Consider the following 25,057-nt stretch of genomic DNA (forward strand, 5'->3'; position numbering starts at 1 on the left):
GAGGTCAGGTGATGGTCTGGGAAATGATGGCATGATGTTCAGTGTTGGGATCATGGTCCAGGGGGAGGTAGGGGGAGGTGGCAGAGAGTTGATGATCAGCCTTTGCAAGGTAGAGGTCGGTTCACTAAACAACAGCGCCACCCTGGTCAGCAGGTTTGATGACAAGGTTGGGGTTGATCTGAGAGCGGGGACTCCAACACACCACTATAACCTAGCCACCTTTATGTTGGAAAACACATTGTACAAGTCTCCTCTATTCGGAGCTGCTTGGTGTAGGGGTTCTAAGCTTTTTGTCTTTGTGGGTCAGAGGTATACCACAGAATCTCTGGGACCACAAGGTTAAAATCTATCTTTCTATTAATTCACATCGGATATTACTGATATTGGTGTGCTGGTTTAAGGAATGTCCAACAACGAGGCAACTGTGCCAAGAAAATCCCTTCCTACATTACAACTGTGACTGCGCTTCAAAAGTACTTCATTGGCTGTAAAGCACTTTGAGATGTCCTGAGGTCAGAAAAGGTGCTATAGAAAAGCTAGACATTTTTTCCCCCATGAGCTCCAGGCCCAAACAGGACAAGCCAGCAGACAAGACGTACAGTTCCCTCCGCTCGGAACAGGTTTGCCCACTATACATTGAATGGTAAACCCAAAGTGAATTAAGGAAATCTGCATTTAGCAACTGCCTCTCAATTGTTAGCAGTTGCATCCAGAATCTCACCACTAAGGTGATTGCACTTCAACAAAGTGCAGACAGTTGACGGAAACTGCGCAGAGACCCGCCTGTCGGAAATCAACAGAGCTTTTTACAAATCGCTATGTACAGAACAAGTCCTTACTGAAGGGCCCGAAGCTGTAGGCATGCTTGATAAATTACAAGCGGTGCCTCTGTAATTGACTTCCATGATAATGGCAAATGGTTGGTGCGATTTGCCAGATATATGCAGTTACCGTGATAAGCCTGGGCTTCAAGGACTGGATGGTCCAGGGCTCTGGGGCCAGACGTATCCTAGGTTGACACCCTGGTTGTATGTTGTTTGTGACACACAAGACACATGATTGCAAAGAGGTTTTTTTTGTCTAGCATTTCCACCCCATTCCAGCGTCGATTAATGTACCGCAGTCTTTTAGTTAAAAATGGACATTCTGAACGGAATTTCCATTCGAAACTCCTTGCTGTTTTTTTTTGAGAGTTTAGGTTACAGCTGAGTCAGGATAAAATGTGTGCAACTTTTGCTGGGCACCAGATGTCACAAACACTGCTTGCTGCTACAGCAGTTTCTCTTCCTTCACTTTGCACCCGTTGGCCTATTCTCGTGGCAGACACACCACACTGCAATTACGCGACTCGCCGCAATACAACACTGAGCTTACTGAAATTAAAAGGTCGTTACATTCTTTGTAGATGATAGCCAAGTGTGCAGATCCCGCTCTTAAGTGAACACACTAAATTAATATTTATAATTATTAGTTGGACAGCTCATTACCCTCTACTTTATCAAGTCCATTTCACCAGGCCACGTACCTCCTGTGTCCAGGAACCTAGTTCCCGTGTCATTGCATATACCGGAGAGTCGGGTACGAGCAGTTTTGAACATTCCTCCCAGTGTCTTTCCTTACCCTCTCCCCCACCACCAGACATGGGTGAGGCGTCCTCTGGAAGAGAGTGGTGACTGAAAGCAGAGTCCCACTGTTTAGAACGACCTTTACTTGGATTCTTGCCTTTGTTGTTAGCCCTGGGCTAAACTAAATTACTTTTTCCAGGAAGCATGTGATTACAAGTTTGTAATTAAAGTTCACAGCAAAAAAAGGTAATTGGGACCCACTCTGAAGCCATACTCTCGTGCACAAGTGCATGGGGCAGCTGTGATTGGGAATATAGTAAACCACAACATTTGATAAAGGCGAACCTGGCAGCAAGTGTATACGATATAACAACAGCTGTGATACAACTAGGTGTCAGTCGTGGAGAAATACCACCAATGATGTCTCCGCAAGATCCTGCAAATCCGCTGGGAGGACAGATGCACCAGCATTAGCATCCTTGACCAGGCCAACATCCCCAGCATTGAAGCACTGACCACACTCGATCAGCTCCATTGGGCAGGCCACATTGTTTGCATGCCAGATAAGAGTCTCCCAAAGCAAGCGCTCCACTCGGAACTCCTTCACGGCAACAAGTCAAAAGGTGGGCAGAGGAAACGTTACAAGGACACCCTCAAAGCCTCCCTGATAAAGTGCAACATTCCCACTGACACCTGGGAGTCACTGGCCAAAGATCGCCCTTAGTGGAGGAAGTGTATCCGCGAGGGCGCTGAGCACCTCAAGTCTCGCCGCCGAGAGCATGCAGAAATCAAGCACAGGCAGTGGAAAAAGCGTGCGGCAAATCAGTGCCACCCACCCTTTCCCTCAACCTGTGACAGGGACTGTGGTTCTCGTATTGAACTGCTCAGCCGCCTAAGGACTCTTTTTTTTAAAAATAGAGTGGAAGCAAGTCTTCCTCGTTTCCGAGGGACTGCCTATGAATGAATGAATGAGTCATGGCTCAGTAGGTAGCACTATCACTCAAGTCAGAAGGTTGTGGGTTCAAGTCCCACTCCAGAGATCCGAGCGTAATATCTAACCGGACACTCCCAGTGCAGTACTGAGAGTGCTGCACTGTCAGAGGTGCCGTTTTTTGGATTAGATGTTAAACCGAGGCCCTGTCTGCCTCCTCGGGTAAAAGATCCCACGGCACTATTCAAAGAAGAGCAGGAGAGTTCTCGCTGGTGTTAAGGCCAATATTTATCCCTCAATCACCATCAAAAACAGTACTGAGGGAGTGCTGCACTGTCAGAAGTGCCATGTTTTGGATTAGAGGTTAAACTGATGGCTCATCTTCAAGTGCATGTAAAACAACCCATGGCTCTATTTTGAAGAGCAGGGGAGTTATATTTGATATCCAGGCCAATATTAATCACAAACATTTGCTGTGTGCAAATTGGCTGCTGCGTTTCCTACATTACAACGTTGACACACTTTCAAAAAAGTATTCAATTGGCTGTAAAGCACTTTAGGGTGTCTTGAGGTTGTGAAAAGGCGCTATATAAATGCAAGCCTTTCTTGCTTTCTAACAGACAGTAACAGAATGAAAGAATCGCTAAAACCTGCAATTCTCCAGTTAAGTGAGGCAGCAGGACCAGAGATATGAAAACCTAAAGCATGCAGGTAGCAGGAGAAATTCATCTGCAAAAGGTCACGACTTGGTTTAATGTTTACAGGGGGTTGAATGCTTTGCTGACTTTTCTTTAAAAGCTCACTGGCCATCTGTCACCACGACCCAGTTGCGAAATCTGGAAACTTGGGGGGGAAGGCATGATCTTGTTCCGCAGCCCTGTGGCACAGTTTGCGGATTCCACTTCATCCCTCACGTGAAAGGAGGCTGCTGGCATTCAAACTGCAGCTGTCAGTGTACAGGCACCTCAAACAAAACCCAAGCAGCAACAGCTGCCCCCACACACCGTAACAAATCAAATTCAACTCGTGTAGAAGGTTTGACGGAAAGGGAACACAGTAATTACAATCCTATCCATACTGCGTAGGCTACATGCAACTTGCTTAAATATGGCTTTCCCTTTAGGCTCTCACAAACACACAAAACCTTAGAAACAATCTTTAATTGTTCATTAAAATGGGTTGGTATTTCCTTGGCTGACAGCTGCCCCCACCGCCCCAAAGAAGGAGAGAGTCCAAGCTGAGAACACTCCCTCTCCCCAGGCAATAGGAAAATCCAGGTGCAGAACAAAGAACTACAACCACAAATAAGATGCGGCTTCAGTGTTCAGTGCAGCACTGAGGGAGCGCTGCATTATCTGAAGTACTGTCTTTTGAATAAGACCTTAAACGGGAGGGTCACATCTGCCGGTGCAGGTGGGTGTAACCAATCGCCTGACATTATGCAAAGAGCAGGTGTCGCGGGCAGTCATCCCTATACCAAACCAAATTAGCTGGTCATTGAGCTCATTTGACTGTGGGATTTTGTTGTGCGTAAATTGGCTGCCACACATGCCCACAGAACAGTGACTGCACTTCAAAAGTACTGCATTGTTTGCAAAGTTTTTTGAGACAATGCAAAGACAAACTGCGCATGTTCTATATTTTCTCTCTCAACAGTTCAGTTAAGGCAGCTGCCTGGTATGGAACTGAACTACACAAACCCCCAAAGACCCAGGTGCAAACCATGCACAGTGTGAAGTTCAGTGATCTCAGTCAGGGCAATTAGTAGGAGTGCATCAATTGTACTCCACGCCCCAGGAAGAGGGGACTGGTCTCCCATGACCAATAGCTTGATCAGTGCTGGAAAATGCACAAGGGAACACCTGGACACAGGATCCACCTAGACAAGGTCATTTGCATGATCAGCTAGCCAGTCAACACTACGTCTGGGTTCATGGAGGAAGAATGGCCACTTGGGTGAGGGACCCAGTGCTCATGAAGCTGTACAATGCAACAAATCAGTGCTTTCAGGAAAGAGAGAACATGTTTTTTCCCAAATTAAGTGTGATCACACCCAGCAAATTATGGCAGTAAAACCATCAGCTGGAGCAGATCGATTCAGTAGCACAAAATTTAAACCAGACTGTGCGATATTAACAGGCATAAAGAAATGGCCCAGTATTGAGCAAATGCATGTCAGGATGTGGAGGAAACCTGGATGTCTTACAGATGTGCTGTGAAAACCATGGCTCTTTAAGTAATCTGATAACTGACAGAAAGGATTAGTTAGGGTCACTGGGTCAGCTCCATGAGGGTTGCACAACTGGGTGATTAACCTGTCACAATGTATGATAGCTGGACACAGGGGTCATAGACCAATATCCTTAGGCAGGGACAAATAGCAAGCACCTGGGCCTCAAGGCCTGCCATCTATCCACTCACTTCTTGAAGCTGAGGTAATTGAGAGATAAAATGAACACATTTGCTGCAGTTTACAAGGATCCACTAATGTCAGATTTGGCCTCTGCCTCAAGCGAAGAGCAGGAGAGATGAAGGTAAATCATGAAGTCGTTGGGGGGGGGGGAATGATGCTTGGGCTTTAAAAGCCAATTGTAGGAAGGAGAGAAATCTTTGCTTTAGTCAGAAAATGGGATTTTAATCCAGCTACACTCGCATGTAGACTGGGTATGGACACTGAACCAAGCTTCCAACAGCTATTAAAGTCCACAGATTGGCAATCTCACTAACTACAAGGATGGATGGAACGGAGCAGCAGAATGGAAAGTTCACACTGGCAGTAGCAAGCGTCTCTTGAAACATGGGGTTGTACATCAGATCTTCACACTGCTCCTGGCCTGCACTATATCAATTTAGAATTGCTTGATGTAAAAGTTGGATGTAAAGAGCAAATACGGCTCCATTCTCCAGTATTGGTATTCACCCTGAACCTCGTTAAAACAGTGCACTGATGGAGTAACAGCAAGAATTTATATAGCACCTTTAACATACTAAAATGTCCCAACACACTTTATAGGAACGTTAAAGCATAATTTGATACCGAGCCACATAGGCAGATATTAGGAGAGATGACCAAAAGCTTGGTCAAAGAGGTAGGTTTTAAAGGAACGTCTTAAAGGAGAGGAGAGAGTTAGAGATGCAGAGGTTTTGGGAGGGATTCCCAGAACTTCAAGTCTTGGTAGCTGAAGGCACGGCCGCCAATAGTGGAGCGATTAAAATTGGGATGCTCAATTAGCCACAATTAGAAGAGCGCAGATATCTCAGATAGTTGTGGGGCTGGAGGAGATTATAGAGATAGGGAGGGGTGAGGCCATAAAGGAATTTGCAAATAAGGATGAGAATTTTATTTTAAGAGATGTGTTGCTTAACCGGGAGCCAATGTTGGTCAGCAAGCACAGGGGTGATGGATGAACAGGACTTGGCGTGAGTTAGGAGACAGACTGCAGGGTTTTGGATCACCTCAAGTTTACAAGGGGTGGAGTGCGAGAGGCACAGATGAGGGTGTCAGGAGACGATCTGAAACACGGGCAGAGGCGGGCGATATTCCGGAGGTGGAAATAGGCAGTCTATTGACGGCACGGATATGTGGTCAGAGAACTAATCAATTTAGATTAGCAGGATGAACATACAAATTGCAGCAACAAATATCACTGAAATTAATGCCACCTCCAATGTTAGTTCAGCTCTTTCACATCACTGGGCTCAGGAACTCCAGTTGCAAGACTGCTGTAAAACTTAATCTAGGTTATGGACTATGATGTCCATGCACTGTTCCGTTTTCACAATCCGACTGGGTCTCTATAGGCATGCAACACTCCAATTTTATACAGAATCCTATGGAGAGCAAACCCATGGGACTGGCTCCCAACCATTTATATTACTAAAACCAGCATTCTTAGCACAATGACAGAACGGAAAGGATCACTGTTGTATCGTCAATGACAGATGTTGACTCACATTTTCTCCTCTTTTACGTTCGGCTAAGAATATTTAAGGCAGTTCCTTTAATTTCATGGTGTAATGCCGCAACTGCCAGACGTGCAGTTTGAAAGGCTAAAAGAATGCTGCATCGATGTTAAAAAAAAAATCTGAATTATAGGAATCACCTTCAGTCTGATCCCCATCAGGAGCCTTCACACATCAAACATCTTTAACCTGGAGTGCTAACCAAATGCCAAAACAGGAGAATTAGAGACACCCAAATCAAAATGCAGTCAGATTTTATTTTATAACCCTTTTACCCTTAACCATCAGCTCCAGGATTCCCAGTTGACAGTAACTACAATAGGGAAAGCAGCAAACATAGGTCACAAATCTCCACTCGAGTGCCGGACTCTCAGGCCCCTGAACCAAATGCAAAACCACACTCAGCCCGACAGCAGCTAGATGAGATGACAAAACATGCTTCAATCTAAAAATCAAGATCATGAGATGAAATCCAGAGACACAAACATGGAGCAAAAATCAAACACTTCCCTCAGCAAGTCTGGAAGTAGCTTTGCCAGGAAAGGCACTCTACCAATGGATCATACCATTGCAATTAATGGGCATGTACGCAGATACATTTCTATGAATTAACATGTACTGCAAGTTATAGTCAGACTGTAACCAAAGCTCAGTGTGCCTAACTGTCCATTTTCAAACCAGATAGCCCAGATTAAATGTATAACTAGTTTCAAAACATACTTCTTTTTAAAAAAAACAGAATTCTGTATACGAGGATGTGCATATGATTTTGACATTAGATAATCAGAACCCAACCTAATTTTACATAGAACATACAACACAAAAAATGGCCATTCGGCCCAACTGGTCTATGTCACCCCATACGAGCCTCCTCCTACCCCTTAGCGTCTCCTATTTCTTTATCCCACGCGTTTATCCAACTTCCTCTCAAAAGGTTTCTATACCAGTCACCTCAACTAGCCCTAGTGTAGAGTTCCACATTCTAACCATCTCTGGGGAAGGAAGTTTCTCCGGAATTCCTTATTGGATTTATGAGAGAGACTGTGGATTTATGAGATAACTATGCTCCCTAGTTTTATAACATTATTAGTTGTCTCTAGTTTTGGTTTCCCGCACAAACAGAAACCTGTTCCCCTGTCCAGTATATCTTGGGGTAGGGAGAGCAACATATATATCTGCTGCTACCTCAGAACGTGGGCAGAATGATTCGAACTTTCTGTTATCCCAGAGGCTCTTAACATTCCATGTTGCGTAGCTCCAAATGAGCAATTCAACTTCTAATCTTCCAAATACAAGTAGCAATGAAGCTCACCTGATGCAGAAGATTTGAATGATGCAACAGTGCAGAAAATTGGCAGTACAACTTGCCAGCAGTTTTGTATTAAGCAGCTAATCAGAGCTAGTATGAGATACAATGCCGAGATGGTGCCCACTTACTCCAGCGCCTGGGATTTGTGTGAATGAAGCTGCACACTGGAGATCAGACAGATCACTTCAGAGCTGTTACCACCTCCATGCATGAGTGTAGCCAAAGCATTGATTCCTACACAGGATGGAGATCATTCATTGGAATAATATGATTCCTTCCACAGATTTGTGAAATCTTTGCAGACAGGGTGCACAAGAGGCAGGAGTCAGATGAATGCAGGAGTTGTGGGCTGGAGGAGGTTAAGGACATAGGGAGAGGTAAATCAGAAACAGATCTAAACACAACAGGAGCTAATGCAAGTCAGCAAGGACCGGAGTGATGGGACACGAGCAACAGAGCTTTGAATGAATCATAGGATCATAGAAATTTACAGTACGGAAGGAGGCCATTTTGGCCCATCGTGTCCTCGCCGGCCGACAAAAAGCTGCCCAGCCGAATCCCACTTTCGTGCTCTAAGTCAGTAGCCTTGTAGGTTACGCTACTTCAAGTGCACATATAGAAACATAGAAAATAGGTGCAGGAGTAGGCCATTTGACCCTTCGAGCCTGCACCACCATTCAATATCATGGCTGATCATGCACTTGTACCCCATTCCTGCTTTCTCTCCATATCCAAGTACTTCTTAAATGAGCACTGGAGTAATCTATTAAAGGTCATCAACCTGAAATGTTAACACTGATTCTCTCCATAGATGCTGCCTGATCTGCTGAGTATTTCCAGTGTTTTCTCTTTTATTTTCAGATTTCCTGCATCCGCAGCATTTTGCTGTTTTATCGGGAGTAAGCACGGTCCTTTTGGAGCTTCTACTTGGCTCCAGAAGATCCTCCAGCTTGGCAACACAGGAGATGCCAGAAACCCTGCAAACACCAAACCTGGTTGCAGTACAACAAATGCACATTTGTGTATATTGCGTGAACGGCAAGATAATTAAGTGATTCTCAAAAGCAGGGAAGAGTTTCAAATACTTTAAGGCTTCCAACAGGCAAAAATGTAACCAGCCCAGAAATGCTTAGTGCTCAAAGAGAGAGCATGCCACAATGCAACCTTAACTATGACCGAAGATGGTATAGAGAAACAAGGCCAGAGAACTCTGGGCTCCACAATTCAGTCAGCCCCATCCAGGAGTATATTTGGAGGGAGAAGCAATGTCAGTTTTATCCTCCCTTCAGAGTCAGAGTGTTCACTTAGCATGAAAAGTCCTGGACCAGAGCTGAAGTAACCCATCATGAATGTGACACGATAGGCAGATTTAACAGAACCACCTACATGGGTAATGCAACACTAACAAAGCACAAATGTAAAAATGATGCGTGCTGAAGAGGTTTAAAGTTGCAAACAAATTGGAATTTGCATGACCTCTTCTGCTCTCAATCAGGCATTCCACAAATGGGAGCATTTACCCCTCAGTTCTGCTACTGACTCCAGTCATGTGGGTCTGGCACAGTGGGCAGCATCAGAGTTATCAGATTCACTACAGCCTGCAAGCTGGGGAAACCCAGTAATGCAGGTCACCCCAGCCACTGGCCTTGCCAAACTAGTACATATTCTTTGGTGATGCTCCTGGGGGGGGGGGGGGGGGGGGGGGGTAAAGAGGGCACTAACCTAATACAAAAACAGCTACAGAATGAACCTCAATTACAACCAGATCACTTGGTCCAAGGAGGAAACCCCTGGCATGGTCAACAGGATATCTGGTCATTCTACTTCTGTACAGCAACTTGAAAAGCAACATTGACTGCTGATGCCCAAGCCAGCCATCCACTCTGGGGATATGGAGTGAATAGAAAAAGGAACAAGCTCTGTCCAAATTGGCTGCCGAGTTTCCCACATTACAACCATGACTACACTTCAAAATTACTTTACTGGCTGTAAATAATTGGTTGCGAAATAATTGGTCACAAAATGCGCTATAGAAATGCAAGTCTTGCTTTCTGGTCACTGTGCAACAGAGAATGAAGCACAAGATGTGGAGAAGTAGCAATTTAAGGAGATGGAGGAAAACAAAATTGTATAACTAGCCCCCACCCCAATATTTAAGATTTTGAGACGATTCGCCTCTTCTGATGTGTAATAGTTAGGATGGTTGGTTGGAAGTGTGCGCACTCAATCTTAATCCACTCCAATTATTATATAGAGGTTGTAGAGCATATGGAATGTTGTACTGTAGCAATCTTTTCTGTTGAAACCATGGCATTTTTTTTCTACAACCAAGACTAGAATATAAATTACAGTCCTGTCATTCCAAGATGATCCAATGGTTTCAGAAAATACAGAATTCCTGGGGTGACTGCTTACAGTGGGCATGGCAGATCAGAGCACTATGCTTTAGTGCATGATCATATTCCCACTTTAACCATTGCCATATATCGTGCCCAGTTTATTTTTGGAATTTTAAGAGCAGAACAATTGCCTGCTGATGCCCTCGAACAGGTGCAGGGGACAGGGATGTACTAGATTGGAAAAAGACAAAGGATCTCATTAGGTTGTCTTCGCTCTTCAGATGCCAACAGGCCTATTCATTCAGATTCTCTTTCCTTTCCTCTCTCCTCCCCCCCGCCAGTCACATTCAAAGTCAGAGATACAACAAAGCTACATACAATGCATTTTAATCAGGAGATCAATTTGTTTTGCTAAAAATATATGCGCGAGGTACATTCAAGGCTGTAACATTCAAATCAACCAGTTCACAAATTAGACTGCCTGCCAATTAATAGGGGCAGCAGTGCAGAGGTTATGGTACCAGATTAGCATTCCACAAGTTAAAATCCCACCCTCGGAAGACATGCATTTATATAGCACCTTTCACGTCCTCAGGATGTCCCAAATTGCATCACAACCAATTAAGTACTTCTGGAGCGTAGTCACTGTTGTAATGTAGGAACCACAGCAGTCAATTTGAACACGGCAAGTTCCCACAAATAGCAACGTGATAATGACTAGTAATTTTTTTTTGTAATGTTGGTTGAGGGATAAATACTGGCCAGGACACCGAGGAGAACTCCCTGCTCTTCGTCGAAACAAGGCCATGGGATATTTTACGTCCACTTGAGGGGACAGGTTTAACATCTCATCCGAAAGACAGCTGGCAAATTGTGTAGGTTGAATTCAATAAAATCTGATTGTGTGTCAGCATCAGTGACTTATGAAAGCTGCTAGATTGTACTCCATATCATTTATTGAAAAGGTTTTATATTTCACTACAGCAAGTCAGCAATTGTATTACCAGAAATCAGATGCAACTTTCCTTGCACGTGAAAGGATTATACCGCAATCTTTATTCCTTTTGTACGAGAGCAGCCAGATGACTTGGACCAACAGCCACTGCCACTACAAAAACTACCTTTTGTGAAACTGAAGCAGTATATGTTACTCTTGAAACCAGGACTACAATCTAATCTCAGGGGTCAGATGCTATCTATAAGCCACTCGGCAGCTCTTTTTCCTTTTAGGCCATTTGAGCCCCTCTATTCACAGGACTCCATTCTTGATTGCATGTGACAAAGTCCTCGCACACAACAGGTCACCACAGGCCTTGCACATCAATAGTAGAATTTCATTTGAAACTCGAGGAATTGTTCAACAGAGGATCGCTATCTGGCAGTGGCTCCAGTAGAGTTGGCCCCAGGTACAAAACCAGTTTGCTGACAATTTAAAGAAATACTCACATTTCCATACAAGCCACAGCAGGGCACCTACGTCAAGATATGACATCATGGCAAACAGGACATGCTCCGAGTCATCCGTGCAAGATTTACAGCAAGATGTAAGCATATCACTCATTAACCAGAACAGACATCAGACTGGCAGTGACGAGCAAAGCAAGAGATAGCATTTTAATTTCTCCTTCATTCTGCTGTTGGCAATACTGTGCCTCCAACAACTCGTGGGGGGGGGGGGGGAATCTCCTCAGGTGGAACCTCCCTCCTATTTGAGGCTCGAGCCTGACCTAGTGCATATATTGTGTGTCAGCTGTAGCTCAGTTGGTAGCACCCGCCCCTTCAAATCAGAAGTTTGACAGTTCAAGCCCCACTCCAGAGTCTTGAGCAGAAAATCTACACTGACACCGCGTGAGGCTGAGTGGGGTTCTGCACTGTCAGAGGTCCCATCCTTCAGAGGAGATGTTAAACTGAGGCCCCAGCTACTCAGGTGGACGTGAAAGATCCCACAGCACTATTTCAAAGAAGAGCAGGGGAGTTCTCCCCAGTGTCATGCCCAATACATGGGGCCTTGCTGTGTGCAGATTGGCTGCTGTGTTCCTTACATTATAACAGTGGCTACACTCCAAAAGTAATTAATTGGCTGTAAATTGCTTTGCAACATCCCGAGTTATATAAATGCTAGCCTCTATTTCCTACAGCCCCCTCCCCGCCCCCCCCCCAAAAACACCACGTGCTTTGGTTTCTGCTAGAACTCGAATTAGCCCCGTTCAAACTGCTAGACAGATTTCAAAGCAACCAATAAGAAGTGGCCCTGCAGTATAGACATGACAATACTGTTCTCTAGGAACTTTTGTTTCTGCTGTTAGCACACTGGTCAATGCAGTTATGCAAAATTACCTTTCAACATACTTATCAAGCAGTTTTAAACAGGTTATCATCTTGGCAGTCCCTCTAAATCGAGGGAGACTTGCTTCCACTCAAAGGGAGTTCTCAAGTGACTGAACAGTCCAACATGGGAATTACAGTCTGTCACAGATGTGGCAGACAGTGGTTGAAGGAAAGGGTGGGTGGGAAGTCTGGTTTGCCGCACGCTCCTTCCGCTGCCTGCGCTTGTTTTCTGCATGCTCTCGGCGACAAGACTCTGTGCTCAGCGCCCTCCCAGATGCACTTCCTCCGCTTAGGGTGGTCTTTGGCCAGGGACTCCCAGGTGTCGGTGGGGATGTTGCATTTTAGGAGGCTTTGAGGGTGTCCTTGAAATGTTTCCTCTACCCACCTGGGGATTGCTTGCGTGTAGGAGTTCCGAGTAGAACGCTTGCTTTGGGAGTCTTGTTCGGGCATGCGGACAATGTGGCCTGCCCAACGGAGCTGGTCAAGTGTGGTCAGTGCTTCGATGCTGGCCGGATCGAGAACACCGAGGTTGGTGCGTCTGTCCTCCCAGGGAATTTGCAGGATCTTGAGGAGACAGCGTTGGTGGTATTTCTCCAGCGATTTGAGGTGTCTACTGTATATGGTCCACGTCTCAGCCATATAGGAGTGCAGGTATCACTACAACCCTGTAGACCACAAGCTTGGTGCCAGATTTGAGGTCCTGGTCTTCAAACACTTTCTTCCTCAGGTGCCCGAAGGCTGCACTGGTTCCAGTTAAGTTAACAAGCATTAAGATAGCACACAAAGGAAACAATGTAAACCATGCTCTGAGAGGACATTAAATTCCAGGTGGGTTTTTTAAAAACACACAAGTGACACTGGAATACACAGCGCTTTGCAGTTAGACTGTAAAGTGTTGATTGATTTAACCCATGACAGAATCTGCAAACTAATCAGAGGTAAAGCTAGATAAATACATGAAGGAACAAGGAATCAGGCTCTGCTAATTAATTTAGATGAAGAGGGGTGGGAGGAGGCTCGTGTGGAACACAATCATGGATCAGTTGGGCCAAATGGCCTGTTTCTGTGCTGTAAATACTATGTAATACAAAACAGAAATATTTGCATTTATATAGCACCTTTCACGACCTTCAGCTGCTTTACAGCCAATGTAGTACATGAAGCGTAGTCGCTATTGTAGTGTAGGAAATGCAGCAGGCAATTTTAACAGCACACTCCCACAAACAGCAACATGATAATGACCAGATAATCTGTTTTAGTGATGTTGATTTAAGGAATAAACATTGGCCAGGACACTGGGGAGCCCTCAATTTTATACACCTCAATAAGGTCTCCCCTCATCATCCTGTTCCAAAGAAAACAACCCCAGCCTATCCAATCTTTACTCACAGCTAAAATTTTCCAGTCCGGGCAACATCCTCATAAATCTCCTCTGTACCCTCTTCAGTGCAATCACATATTTCCTGTAATGTGGTGACCAGAACTGCATGCAGTACTCTAGCTGTGTCCTAACTAGTATTTTATGGTTTTATGCAGTTCAAGCATAACCTCCCTGCTCTTGTATTCTATGCCTCGGCAAATAAAGGCAAGTATTCCGCATGCATTCTTAATCACCTTATCTATGTGGCCTGCTACCTTCAGGGATCTGTGGACATGCACTCCAAGGTCCCTTTGTTCCTCTACACTTCAGTGCCCTGCCATTTAATGTGTTTTCCCTTGCCTTGTTAGTCCTCCCCAAATGCACTACCTCACACTTCTCTGGATTGAATTCCACCTGCTACTGTTCTGCCCCCCTGACCAGTTCATTAATATCCTCCTGCAGTCTACAGATTTCTTCATCATCAACCACGCAGACAATTTTTTATCATGTTCAATTTTGCACAAAACAGTGAAAAGGGGCCATGCACCCAAACAAATTAGAGGGAACATTGCAGATAGGGTCTGGGTTTACACAAGAATAATAGAAACAGGAGCAGGATTAGGCCATTTGACCCCTCGAGCCTGCTCCGTCATGGCCGATCTGATCATGGACTCAGCTCCACTTCCCTGCCCGCTCCCCATAAACCTTTACTCCCTTATCGCTCAAAAATCTGTCCATCTCTGCCTTAAATATATTCATCGACCCAGCCTCCACAACTCTCTGGGGCAAAAAATTCCACAAACTTATAACCCTCAGAAGAAATCCTCAGTTTTAAATGTGCAGCCCCTTATTCTGAGACTGTCCTCTAGTTTTAGTTTCCCTATGAGTGGAAATATCCTCTCTGCATCCACCTTGTCGAGCCCCCTCATTATCTTATATGTTTCAGTAAGATCACTCATTTTTCTGAACTCCAATGAGTATAGGCCCAACCTATCTTCCATAAGTCAACCTCCTCATTTCCGGAATCAACCTCGTGAACCTTCTCTGAAACAGCCTCCAATGCAAGTATATCCTTCCTTAAATTCAGAGACCAAGATTGCACGCAGTACTCTAGGTGTGGCCTCACCAATACCCTGAACAGTTGTAGCAGGACTTCTCTGCTTTTATACTCTATCCCCCTTCCTGATTACTTGCTTGCTCACGTTTTATGTTTCATGCACACAGAACCCAGGTCCCTCTGCACTGCAACACTTTGCAATTTTTCTCCATTTAAATTATAATTTGCTTTTCTATTTCGTTTTCCAGTGGATAACCTCACATTTTCCCAGATTATACTCCATCAGCCCAATTTTTGCCCACTCACTTAGTCTGTTTATATCCCTTTGCAGATTTCGTGTGTCCTCCTCACAATTTGCTCTCCCACCCATCTTTGTACCATCAGCAAACTTGGCTACCTTACACTCGGTCTCTTCACCCAAGTCATTAATATATATTGTCTCATCTATAAGACAGCACCTCCGACAGTGCAGGAGCCCCTCAATATTGCACTGGAGTGTCAGCCTAGATTTTGTGCTCAAGTCTCTGTAGTGGGACTTAAAACCGAATGCAATTATACTGTAGAACATCAATGGTCATATGCAGGTTGAAGTCAAGGTAATTTTTAAAATGTTGACAGTTCTCGAGTACTATCGGTGGGTGGTGGTCTCTGAGGGGGGGGGGGGGTGGAAAGAGATCAGCGTTGCCTGTCAAGTGGAGGAAGTGAATTTGAATAGAACTTTTCCTGTGTCTTGGGTGGAATGTATCCACTTACACTTAGATTTAAACAGCTGGTTATTTTACTCTGGATTTTATTACAAGTCTGGAGTACTCTGAATGGGAGGAATATTACAACTTTTACCAACAGCAAATTAGAGGCAATGTAACATACATTCCTCACAAGTAGCATTTAAAAGGAACCTTAATTAAAGCTTTTTGAAAAGAAAATAAATCAGGCGATGAACAGGACTGGCTCATTGTCAAATCCCTCAATTGGGGAGGATGCAAAAATAATGCAGTGCTAACTTTCCTTTTTACTGACATTAATTTCAGCCCCCAGCCAAGCTGAAGACAGGCTGACTGTATCAGGGAATGGATTACCTCCCTTGCCATCACCTTCAGCCACAATGCATACACTGTTGAATGTAACAAACTAGAGGCAAGGAGACCCAGCTGCCATTGGGCAAGGAGAAAGTTCACCATCTGCTTAGCCTATCCATGTGGAAAAAACACAGCAGCCTCAATGGGCAACAGGATTGATTTTTTCTTGCTGTTACTTCTCAAATTGGATCAAAGGGTCACAGTTGCTGGCAACAGCATCACCAATACTGCTATTCCCAAATGTGCTAATTCTCACCTGCATAATTCTAAAAAAGTTTTACAAAAAGCAGAATGCAAAAGTATTCAGATCGATGCAGTTCTGCATTAAATGTGGCAATTGGGGAAAGATTCAGTGAACTCATTAAATGACATTGAGTCACTCTAATTTCCACTCAGCAAAATGTCAGTAACTATTTATTCAGCAAAGGGTTCCTACATTACCAATGACTACACTTCAAAAGTACTTAATTGGCTGTAAAGTGCTTTGGAACATCCCTAGACAGTGAAAATCACTATATAAATGCAAGCTCTTTGTGTGCGCAAGACTTGTATAAAAACATTCAAACATTTAGTTAATTCAGAACAATTTTACATCTGTCAAAATCCTGGATCGAACTAAGCATTTACTGAATAAATGGCATTCTGGATTGGTGTACCTTGATCTTTAGAAATTTGGAGATAAGACTTCAGTTCAACTTTCAAAAGTTTTTGAAGGTCTACTTTGTGGCAGATTATAGATGAAATAGCTTAACGTAACATCAAATAGATTGATTCCTGGGATGAGGGTTGTTCTACAAAAGGTGAAATTGAGTAGACTGGGCCTATACTCTTGAGTTTAGAAGATTAAGAGATGATCTCATTGAAACATACAAAATTCTGAGAGGCTATTTCCCCTGGCTGGAGAGTCTAGAACTAGGCGGCAGAGTTTCAAGATAAGGGGTCAGTCATTTAGGATCGAGATGAGAAGGGATTTATTCACTCAGAGGGTTGTGAATATTTGGAATTTGCTACCTACTGTGGACACTCAAAGCAGAGATCGATAGATTTGAAAGAAAAAAGGATTTGCATTTCTCGCACGCCTATCATGACCTCGGGATGTCCCAAAGCGCTTTACTGCCAATGAAGTACTTTTGAAGTGTAGTCACTGTTGCAATGTAGGGAACGCAGTGGAAATTTGCACACAAGAAGCTTACACAAACATCAATTTGATAATGACCAAATAGTCTGTTTTAGTGATGTTGATTGAGGGATGAATATTGGCCGGGATAACTCCCCTTCTTCAAAATACAGCCATGGGATCTTTTACATCCACCTGAGAAAGCAAGAGGTCTTGGTTTAACATCTTATCCGAAAGACAGCCCCTCCAACAGTGCAGCACTCCCTCAGTACTGCACTGGAATGTTAACCGAGATTTTTGCGCTCAAATCTCAAGTGGGACTTGATCCCTTGACGTTCTGACTCAGACCCACTTAACTGAGTTTTTGGACTCTAAGGGAATCAAGGGATAAGGGGAGTGAGCAGGAAAGGGGAGCTGAGGTCAAAGATCGTCTCTGATCATGTTGAATGGCAGAACAGGCGCGAGGGTCCTACTCCCATTCCTATTTCTTATATAACATATTATGACAGGGAGAAAGCACAAGGCGAGAAACTCAAACCACAAAGTCTGTTTAATAACTCCCTTCAAGGCTTAACAGATATAAAAGGGTTGTTTCACAGCTGTAACAGGTGCCAGGTTTAAGAAGTTATCTGAATGAATGGGTGCTTTATTATACTAACATTTCACCCCCTCCCAGTATCCAATGCTCCATTGTCCCATCAAATTTGCACTAATGACATCACAATAGCCAATCATTATCGACATTGTCACACCAACAGAACCCAAAAACATCCAACCCCACAGCCCTTATACTGACTGTTCCTCCCAGCTCACTATCCCTACTCTACATCAAAACTCACTTGGCAGCTGCCTTACTGATCCTCCAATTCTTTTGATGAGACTTTCTGCAAGTATGTCATTTTGTAAAAGATTAAATTATGATTCTAAATAGAGGAATTAAAATATATTTACAGGGCGAGGTCTAAGACAAAGAGTTGCTAACTCTACCTAGTTCAATGGTTTAAGTTTAATTTGAACTTCAAAAAGATATCAGCTATTAATCTTGGGAACCGAAACGCTCAGATTGATACAAGCAGATAGGTCAAAACATCAAGAGTGATTAATCTCACTAAGAATTCCGGAGGCTCTAAAGTACTCAAAACTTCACTCTGCACCCAAACACCCTCACATTCTAACTCCCAGATCGCAATTACTCCACCACAAATAGCCCTACACTTGGTAACAGATACAAACTTTAATTTGCACAAATGAAAGTTTTAAAATTGCTCCCCAGGTTGTCAAACTATTTCTAAAGTTGATTTAAAAACGTCAAAAGTACAATATTCTTTTAAAATCGCAGATCTACTGCATAATCGAGCATCAGATGGCTAAAAGTACACCCTTTCGGTACTATAATGTATTTTTATACGATGTTTCAACTTTCGTTTCAAGATCGAAAAAGTGTAACAAAAAAAGTAACTACAAATGGAGAAACTGCTACAATTGTATCCCGTTATTGTTGAGAGTCTAGGCGTCTTTGGGCACATCTGGATGGACATTTGGCCAGAATTAGGGACCTCACTCACTCTGGGTGCCGAAATATCTGAACAACCACACACACAAATATATATAAAATCCGATTGTTTTATATTTTAAAATAAAGTCGGCGAGGCAGCTCCGGAGCCAGTTAGTTGGCACAGGTTCTGGTGCATAGGGTGGTGGGTGAGGGAGGGGGGTCACTGCAGAGCCCGGCACCCCGGGGGCACAGAGCCAGGGGGAGAGAGGGTCAGTCAGCCTTACCTTGGTTACAGAAGAGTCCCATCAGCTTGGCCAGGAACATCCCCATCTTACTCCGGTCCCCCTTCTGAGAATTTATAACGCCACGGATCCGCTGAAAACGAGACCCAAACAAAGAAGGGAGAAAAAAAACACACACACACACACCAGGGATTCCGAGTAGAGATTTTCTCTTTAAAGTAAGTCTATTTTTTTCAAACCACTTCTTTTCCCTCAGGCCTACGCCCAAAACAAGACCATCCGCCGGTGTTTATTTGGCCCCAGTGCGGGACGGAAGGCGTCAAGTGGCGGCCGCGTTGCCCACCGAGACCCGGGATGGTGGGTGAGAGGAAAGAAAGCTCCAGTTCAAAATCAATCTCCGAGAAGGAATAAATATTACGAGAAAGAACGTCTGTGGGGATTGAATGAGGGCTGGGCCCTGGCAGCGGCGGTCTTTCTCTCAGAAGCTCCTTCGATCTCTGCGCCCGTCTGGTGGCTACTGCCCGAGCCGCCGTCTACTCGCCCTATTTAAATCCTCCCCTTCCTCCTGCGCATGCCCCCCGGCCCTATCTGCCAATCAAAACCACCCACTGCCCCTCGTCACCAACAGACACGCCCCCTCAGCGATACTTTCAAAACTCACTGGCCATCATTGTCATTAATATTTATCCAGGCAATCAATATTCATCATTAAGAGGGTCAGTGTCTCATACACGATAAGGATTTCCCCGAGTGTCATCAAACAGAAAAGCCTAACCAAAGTGCCCTCTTTTTAGAGAGGCACAACTAGAAAGAAAATATTGCATTTATATAGCGCCTTTCACGACTTCCGGATGTCTCAAACCACTACACAGCCAATTAGTAGTTTTGGAGTATAGTCACTGTTGTAATGTGGGATCCTGCAAATCCCCTGGGAGGACTGACGCACTAGCGTTAGCGTCCTCGATCAGGCCAACATCCCCAGCATCGAAGCACTGATCACACTCAACTAGCTCCGTTGGGCGGGCCACATTGTTCGCATGCCTGACACAAGACTCCCAAAGCAAGTGCTCTACTCGGAACTCCTACACAGCAAGCGAGCCAAAGGTGGGCAGAGGAAACGTTTCAATGTCACCCTTAAAGCCTCCTTGATTAAATACAACATTCCCACCGACACCTGGGAGTCCCTGGCCAAAGACCACCCTAGGTGGAAGAGATGCATTCGGGGGGGCGCTGAGTACCTCGAGTCTTGTCGCCAAGAGCATGCAGGAAACAGGTGCAGGCAGCGGAAGGATCGTGCGGCAAATCAGTCCCACCCACCCTTTCCTTCAACGACTGTCCCACCTGTGACAGAGACTGTAATTCCCATATTGGACTGTGCAGTCACCTAATAACTCACTTTTAGAGTGGAAGCAAGTCTTCCTTGATTTCAAGGGACTGCCTATGATGATGATGATGATGATGTAGGAAATGCAGTAGCCAATTTGCACACAGCAAGTCCCGCCAACAGCAATGTGATAATGACCAGATAATCTGTTTTTTTTTGTTATGTTGATTGAGAGATAAATATTGGCCAAGCCACCAGGGAGAACTCCCCCGCTTTACTTCAAAATAGTGCCATGGAATCTTTTACGTCCACATCAGAGTGTAGACGGGGACTTGCTGTGCGCACATTGGCTGCCGTGTTTCCCACATCATCAGTAAAACGGCACCTCCAACAGTGTAGCACTCCCTCAGCACTGCACTGGAGTGTCAGCCTAGATTGATGTGCTCAAGCCCCTGGAGTAGGACTTGAACCCACAACCTTCTAACTCAAAGGCAAGTGTGCTACCCACTGAGCCACAGCTGACACTTCAAAATGAAAAACCTAACCAAAGTGCCCTCTTTTTAGAGGGGCACAATTAATAGAGAACTCAACCATAGAACAATATAAACTAGTATCCACTTCCTGCAGAGTCAAAGGTAGATAGAATAGCCCATTGAAGCCTTTTAAGAACAACTTTTATTCATATAGCGCCTTTAATGTTGTAAAAACGTCCCAAGGCGTTTCACAGGAGCAACATAAACAATGTTCCGAGCCACAAAAGCTTGGTCAAAGGTAGGTTTTAAGGGACGCCTTAAAGGAGGAGAGAGAGGTAGAGATGTGGAGAGGTTATGGGAGGGAATTCCAGAGCTTAGGATCGAGGCGGCTGAATGCAGGCCTTCCAATGATGGAGTGAATAAAATCGGGGATGCACAAGAAGCCGGAATGGTTGGAGTGCTAGGATCTCGGAGTGTTGTAGGGCTGGGGGAGGTTACAGAGAGAGGGAGGGGCATTATGAAATTAATATTTTATTCAGTTAATGAATATAAATTGGGATTACTGAATATTTCTCATTATTATAAAGAGATTCTGTGTCTAGTACAAGATAGGTAGAATGCCCATTGAAGTTCTTTGATATGAACAATAACTTATCATAGAAAATTGTGACACAGGTGGCCATTTGGCCCAACATGTCCGTGCCGGTAATTTGGAATGATATAGCACTTTTAACGAAGCAAAATGTCCCAAGATGCTTCACGGGAGCATAATTGGATAATAATTAACATCGAGTCACATAATGAGATATTAGGACAGGTGACCAAAAGCTTGGTCAAAGAGATAGGTTTTATGGAGCATCTGAAAGGAGGAGAGGCGGAGAGCTAGAAAGTTGATCCAGGTAAATTATTAGTTAAATAGGAAGTTTTGAAGGAAGAGGAAAATCAGACAAACTTATTTTTCTCATCAGAGCAATAGGGGAATGTGAAATATGTTGGTAGGTAAGGCAACTGGTAGGCTGTATCAACCAGTCCAACCAGTAATTTCTCAAAGAAATTAGATTGAACAATGGGATAAAAAGGCAGACAGAGATCATGTACCAAAAATAGTCAGGCGGTTGGGTTAATTAACTTTTGATGTTTCTAAAACAAATCTATGTTCTTATGGTAAACTTTTGAGTAGATTCCTGGCAGATTTTCACACCTGCTACTAAATCTTTACTAAATACTGTTGTTCCTTTTTTACATAGAGAGAGACAAAACCCCAAGTCAGAGACCAAAGCCTGTTGTGCAAGATGCCACAAAGGTTGAAGAACAGTCAAGAAGACAAGGAGAATCATAAGCCATGATTGGACTGATGCTAAGCTTCTGTTTTACTAGCCTGTAAGCTGTAGTAAGGGAACTTCACCAATGACCTCCTGCTCCATCTCTTGGTATCCTCCCTACTTGTCCATCATGTTATTGATGCAACCCCAGGCAACCTGTATCACACCGCCACCAGAGGACTTACCTGTTGGAGTCCCAAGGAATCCCAGCATCCCTTGTGAGCACTGTATATAAGCAGACCTCCCACGCTGTACCAACACTCTGGAGTCTGAATAAAGGAGCTAGTTTGTTCTTAGGCATGACAGGATAGAGCTAGTTTGTTCTTAGGCATTTCACTGCTTCCTGGAACAGTGTAAAGTGAAACATCCAATCCGCTCCTCACATAGGAATAGTGACAAAACTACGGACGGAAAACCCCATCTAACCTATTTTTGTTTGGACTCGGTGGTTTCATTCCTTTCTCATCAACACTCACACATCAGGAAGTTTTATTTTAAAGCCCCAATTTTCACAGATGAAATGAGGCCATTCAGCCCATCTTAGCTCATCCATTCAGAATAAAAGACACCCCATCACATCATTTAACAACTGAGTCTCTAGCTTTTGCCTCCAGGGACCCTATCCAGAAGACTTTTACAAGTGTACATAACATTTTGCATGAAGACGTTCTTGCTGACAGCTAAAGGAAAGGTCTTGCATTTATATAGCCCCTTTCACCACCACAGGATGTCCCAAATTGTTTTGCAGACAATGAAGTACTTTTTGAAATGTAGTCACTGTTATAATGTGGGAAACACGGCAGCCAATTTACGCACAGCAAAGTCCCACAGACAACAATGAGATACATGACCTAATAATCGATTTTAGTGATGTTGGTGGAGGGATAAATATTGACCAGGATGCTGGCAAGAAAACTCTTCTGCTCTTCTTCGAATAATGCCGTGAGATCTTTCATGTCCTGCTGGAAGTGCAGACGGGACTTTGGTTTAACGTCCCATCTGAACGACAGCACCACCAACAGTGTAGCACTCCCAACGTACTGGAGTGTCGACCTAGATATCTGTCATTGTTATTGGAGTTAACTGCTTATGATTTGAGTTGATTTTAACTGTACTTAGTAAGATCAACTAAAAAGAGCACTTTTAAAGGAGCTATGAGGGGGATGTAGACAGGCCAGTAAACCAGGAGCCATTGCCCAGTAGGTACCACCATTGGGATGTCTGTCCAATGGGGAACAACCCAGTGACCCCCGGCACACGTGTGGATCTCGGGCAAGGTCAGAATTGGACTCAGCTGTGATGCTCCACACAGTTCAATGGCCTGTTGACTGCTCCTGGGCCTGGCCAAAGTAGCCATTAACCGGTCCAGATAGCGGGCGGTCGAGGGAGTCGTTCAGCCCGACTGCCTGCCTCTCTTCTGTGACTATGTTTACTGCAGGGTGTCCCAGGAGATGGAGCACACTGTGTCCACCAGTACGCTCGCGGCCTTCCACGAGAGGTGGGCACCGGAGGGACGGGAGTGCATCATCACCCCCGGCAACCAAATTTTAATTTGAACGAAGTTTCCTTTAAAGTTGTATTCGGAAATTTGTGGGGTCTAAGTGCCCTTACCAAATGGGGGGCTGTCTGATTTAAAGTTATGCTCCAATAAAAATGGCTTGTTAACACTCACTGCTCAGACTCATATATAAAGAATGGACACTTAATTTTGAGGTACCCGTGAATGTCCAAGACCTGAAGAATTGAAGTCCAGAATGAGTCAGGGCCTTCAAGACAAGAGGACAGGAAGAAACCATGAAAAAATAAAGTAGTAAGAAACATAGAAACATCGAAAATAGGTGCAGGAGTAGGCCATTCGGCCCTTCGAGCCTGCACCGCCATTCAATGAGTTCATGGCTGAACACCCAACTTCAGTATCCCATTCCTGCTTTCTCACCATACCCCTTGATCCCCCTAGTAGTCAGAATTTTAAACATTTCTATGATCCAGAAAAAGAGGAGGGATATTTTGCAGGCAGACAGCAGGTCCAGTGCAGTGATGTACATGTCAGCCTGATGTTGGTTGTGCTCAGCAGAATATCATTCACAGGTGAGTCACAGTGACGAGGAAACCACATCCACAAACTTGTTTGTTGAAGATTCTGTTTGAACATTTCTGTTTCATCTTTGAGGTAGAAGTCATGCGAATGCGATTGTGCTGCGAGATTGTATCGCCTTCCATTAGATGCTTTCAACCCTGTTACCTTGGCACCTTATTCAGTTCATATTCTGAGACTGCAGCCCATGTGCTGTCTCTCCATCCTTGCTAAATTCAGCTCCCTTCATGGGTTTAGAATTTGATCACCAGGCTAACAAATTAATGGTGTGAACAGGGGGAGCCAGCTAATGTCCACCCTGCATTTTCTGCAGCCTGGAGGAGTCCATGTGCCACGTTTACATAGAGTGTGAGAGGTCGCAGTCCCTCTTCCACTATTTGAAGGGGTGGTTCCTCGATTTTTGGTTGAGCTTCAGTCCCACGCTCCTGATCTTTGGTCACCCGGTGCAAGGGGGAGCGGGCAAGTGGGATGACCTCCTCGTAGGACGGCTTCTGGGGCTGGCCAAAGTGGCCATCAACAGGACCAGGCAATGGGCAGTCAAGGGGATCATTTGACTTGACTGCCTGCCCCTCTTCCATGGCTAGGTTCGCGCCCGGGTGTCCCTGGAGATGGAGCACGCTCGAGGCGTTGCGCGACTGGTGGGCACCGAAGGGACTGGAACACTTCATCACCCCTGAGAATAAAATTGTAATTTGATTTATTAAGGTTCATTTAACATTTGTTAATTTACAGTCTGCACATGCTGATGCTTAAATAAGCAATTACCTGTAAGAAGAAGAGTCAACCCATGGCCACCTGTGTCCCAGCATCTGAAATAAATGACTACCAATGTAAAAGTACCTACTGAAATTGTTGGGGTCCAAAAATTTGCAGGTCAGATTCAGCAGGATAAGCAAAAGGAAATGCGCACTGATGAGGTCTACTTCTGAACGCCACCAACATCTCCAGGGTCAGGAGGAGGTCATCAATTTAAATATCAGTGGTGGCTGTCCATGCCAATATGGGCGAAACCTGGGCTCCTGCCAGAAGAGGGGCGGCCAGGAATTTGGGCGCCGCTC

The 25,057-nt window shown here is 44.5% G+C and overlaps 1 protein-coding gene across 1 annotated transcript in view; it reads right to left on the reverse strand.

Annotated features, from left to right (window-relative positions):
- The window catches only part of LOC139233660 (ADP-ribosylation factor-like protein 5B), a 40,140-nt gene extending 20,856 nt beyond the window's left edge, over positions 1 to 19,284 (reverse strand). The window contains exon 1 of the mRNA XM_070864067.1: positions 18,828 to 19,284. Coding sequence (XP_070720168.1) covers positions 18,828 to 18,873 — 46 coding nt within the window. The 5' untranslated portion in view covers positions 18,874 to 19,284. The remainder of the gene's footprint in view (positions 1 to 18,827) is intronic.
- Positions 19,285 to 25,057: the final 5,773 nt, after the last annotated feature.

The sequence above is a fragment of the Pristiophorus japonicus genome, chromosome 21, assembly GCF_044704955.1.
Source record: "Pristiophorus japonicus isolate sPriJap1 chromosome 21, sPriJap1.hap1, whole genome shotgun sequence".
Taxonomy (NCBI): Eukaryota; Metazoa; Chordata; class Chondrichthyes; family Pristiophoridae; genus Pristiophorus; species Pristiophorus japonicus.